Here is a 965-nt window from a genome sequence, read left to right as displayed (position 1 = left end):
TTTAAAAGAAAAAAAGGGGGGGGGTAGGAATAAACAGGGGGTGGGGTGGACAAGTGGTCCAAAATTAATAAACGGGGGTTGGAATTTTAAAAAAACGGGGAGGGGGCATTCAACCTCATACCCCTGTAGTAGTAGGAACAAATCTGTTTTATTACTCCTTCAGTGAACAAAAGAAAAAGAGATACTGAAATGTTCGTAAGTTACTGTGACAACTTTTCGCCATTTAGGAACAAACCAGTTTCATTAAAAATAGAGTACAAAAGTTTTTTTTAATGCACAGAAAATTGAGGTAGTCAACCCAGTACCGTTACTAATACTGAGGGTAATTTGCCAGTTACAAAAAAAAAGAAAAAAAGAAAAGAAAAAGAAGTTTCATTCAGGGGAGCACATACAAACTGAAAATAATAAGCCAGAAGGGGGGGGGGGGCGCTTATGCGATATCTTAGAGTAAACACTTAAAATGTATTCTTTTCCACCTACTGGCTCGGTGTGCCTAATGCTGACAATGTCCCCAAGTTCACCAGAGTCGATAACTTCCTTGATCTTGCGGACCCAGTGAGTATAGCGCAGCACATGGCATACAGATAACTTGACATTCCACCTGTTGCACACCCTCACAACTTCTCGACAGTCTGCTTCTGTCACCTGTCACAACAAACAAAAAAAGAGGGAAAAGGTGCCTTGAGAAACAGCAGTTGGTCCACAACGTGTAGACATTTTGGTTGCCCGGACTTACTTGTATAGCAAAGGCCCACTTTTGACATCTCTAATTAAAGGCTAACATGTTCGAACCACCCACTTGCATGTATTTCCAAAGCGGGACGTTAAATGATACTTGTCACTACCCTGAAGAATCCCACTTACTTTACTTACTTTACTTTACAGAATCCCACTGTCCACCAAAAATTACCAAATCGCTCATCCCATGATAATGATGGTGATGATGATGATGACGACGACGATGA

General features: G+C 40.9%; 1 protein-coding gene across 1 annotated transcript in view; it reads right to left on the bottom strand.

Annotated features, from left to right (window-relative positions):
* LOC106012685 overlaps positions 1-965 on the bottom strand; it is a 12851-nt gene that overhangs the window by 8938 nt on the left and 2948 nt on the right. Inside the window, exon 4 of the mRNA XM_035971560.1 lies at positions 481-645. Coding sequence (XP_035827453.1) covers positions 481-645 — 165 coding nt within the window. The remainder of the gene's footprint in view (positions 1-480; positions 646-965) is intronic.

Source organism: Aplysia californica, unplaced genomic scaffold (assembly GCF_000002075.1).
Source record: "Aplysia californica isolate F4 #8 unplaced genomic scaffold, AplCal3.0 scaffold00461, whole genome shotgun sequence".
In the NCBI taxonomy this organism is placed as follows: Eukaryota; Metazoa; Mollusca; class Gastropoda; order Aplysiida; family Aplysiidae; genus Aplysia; species Aplysia californica.
This window is presented reverse-complemented; position numbering and strand designations above follow the sequence as displayed.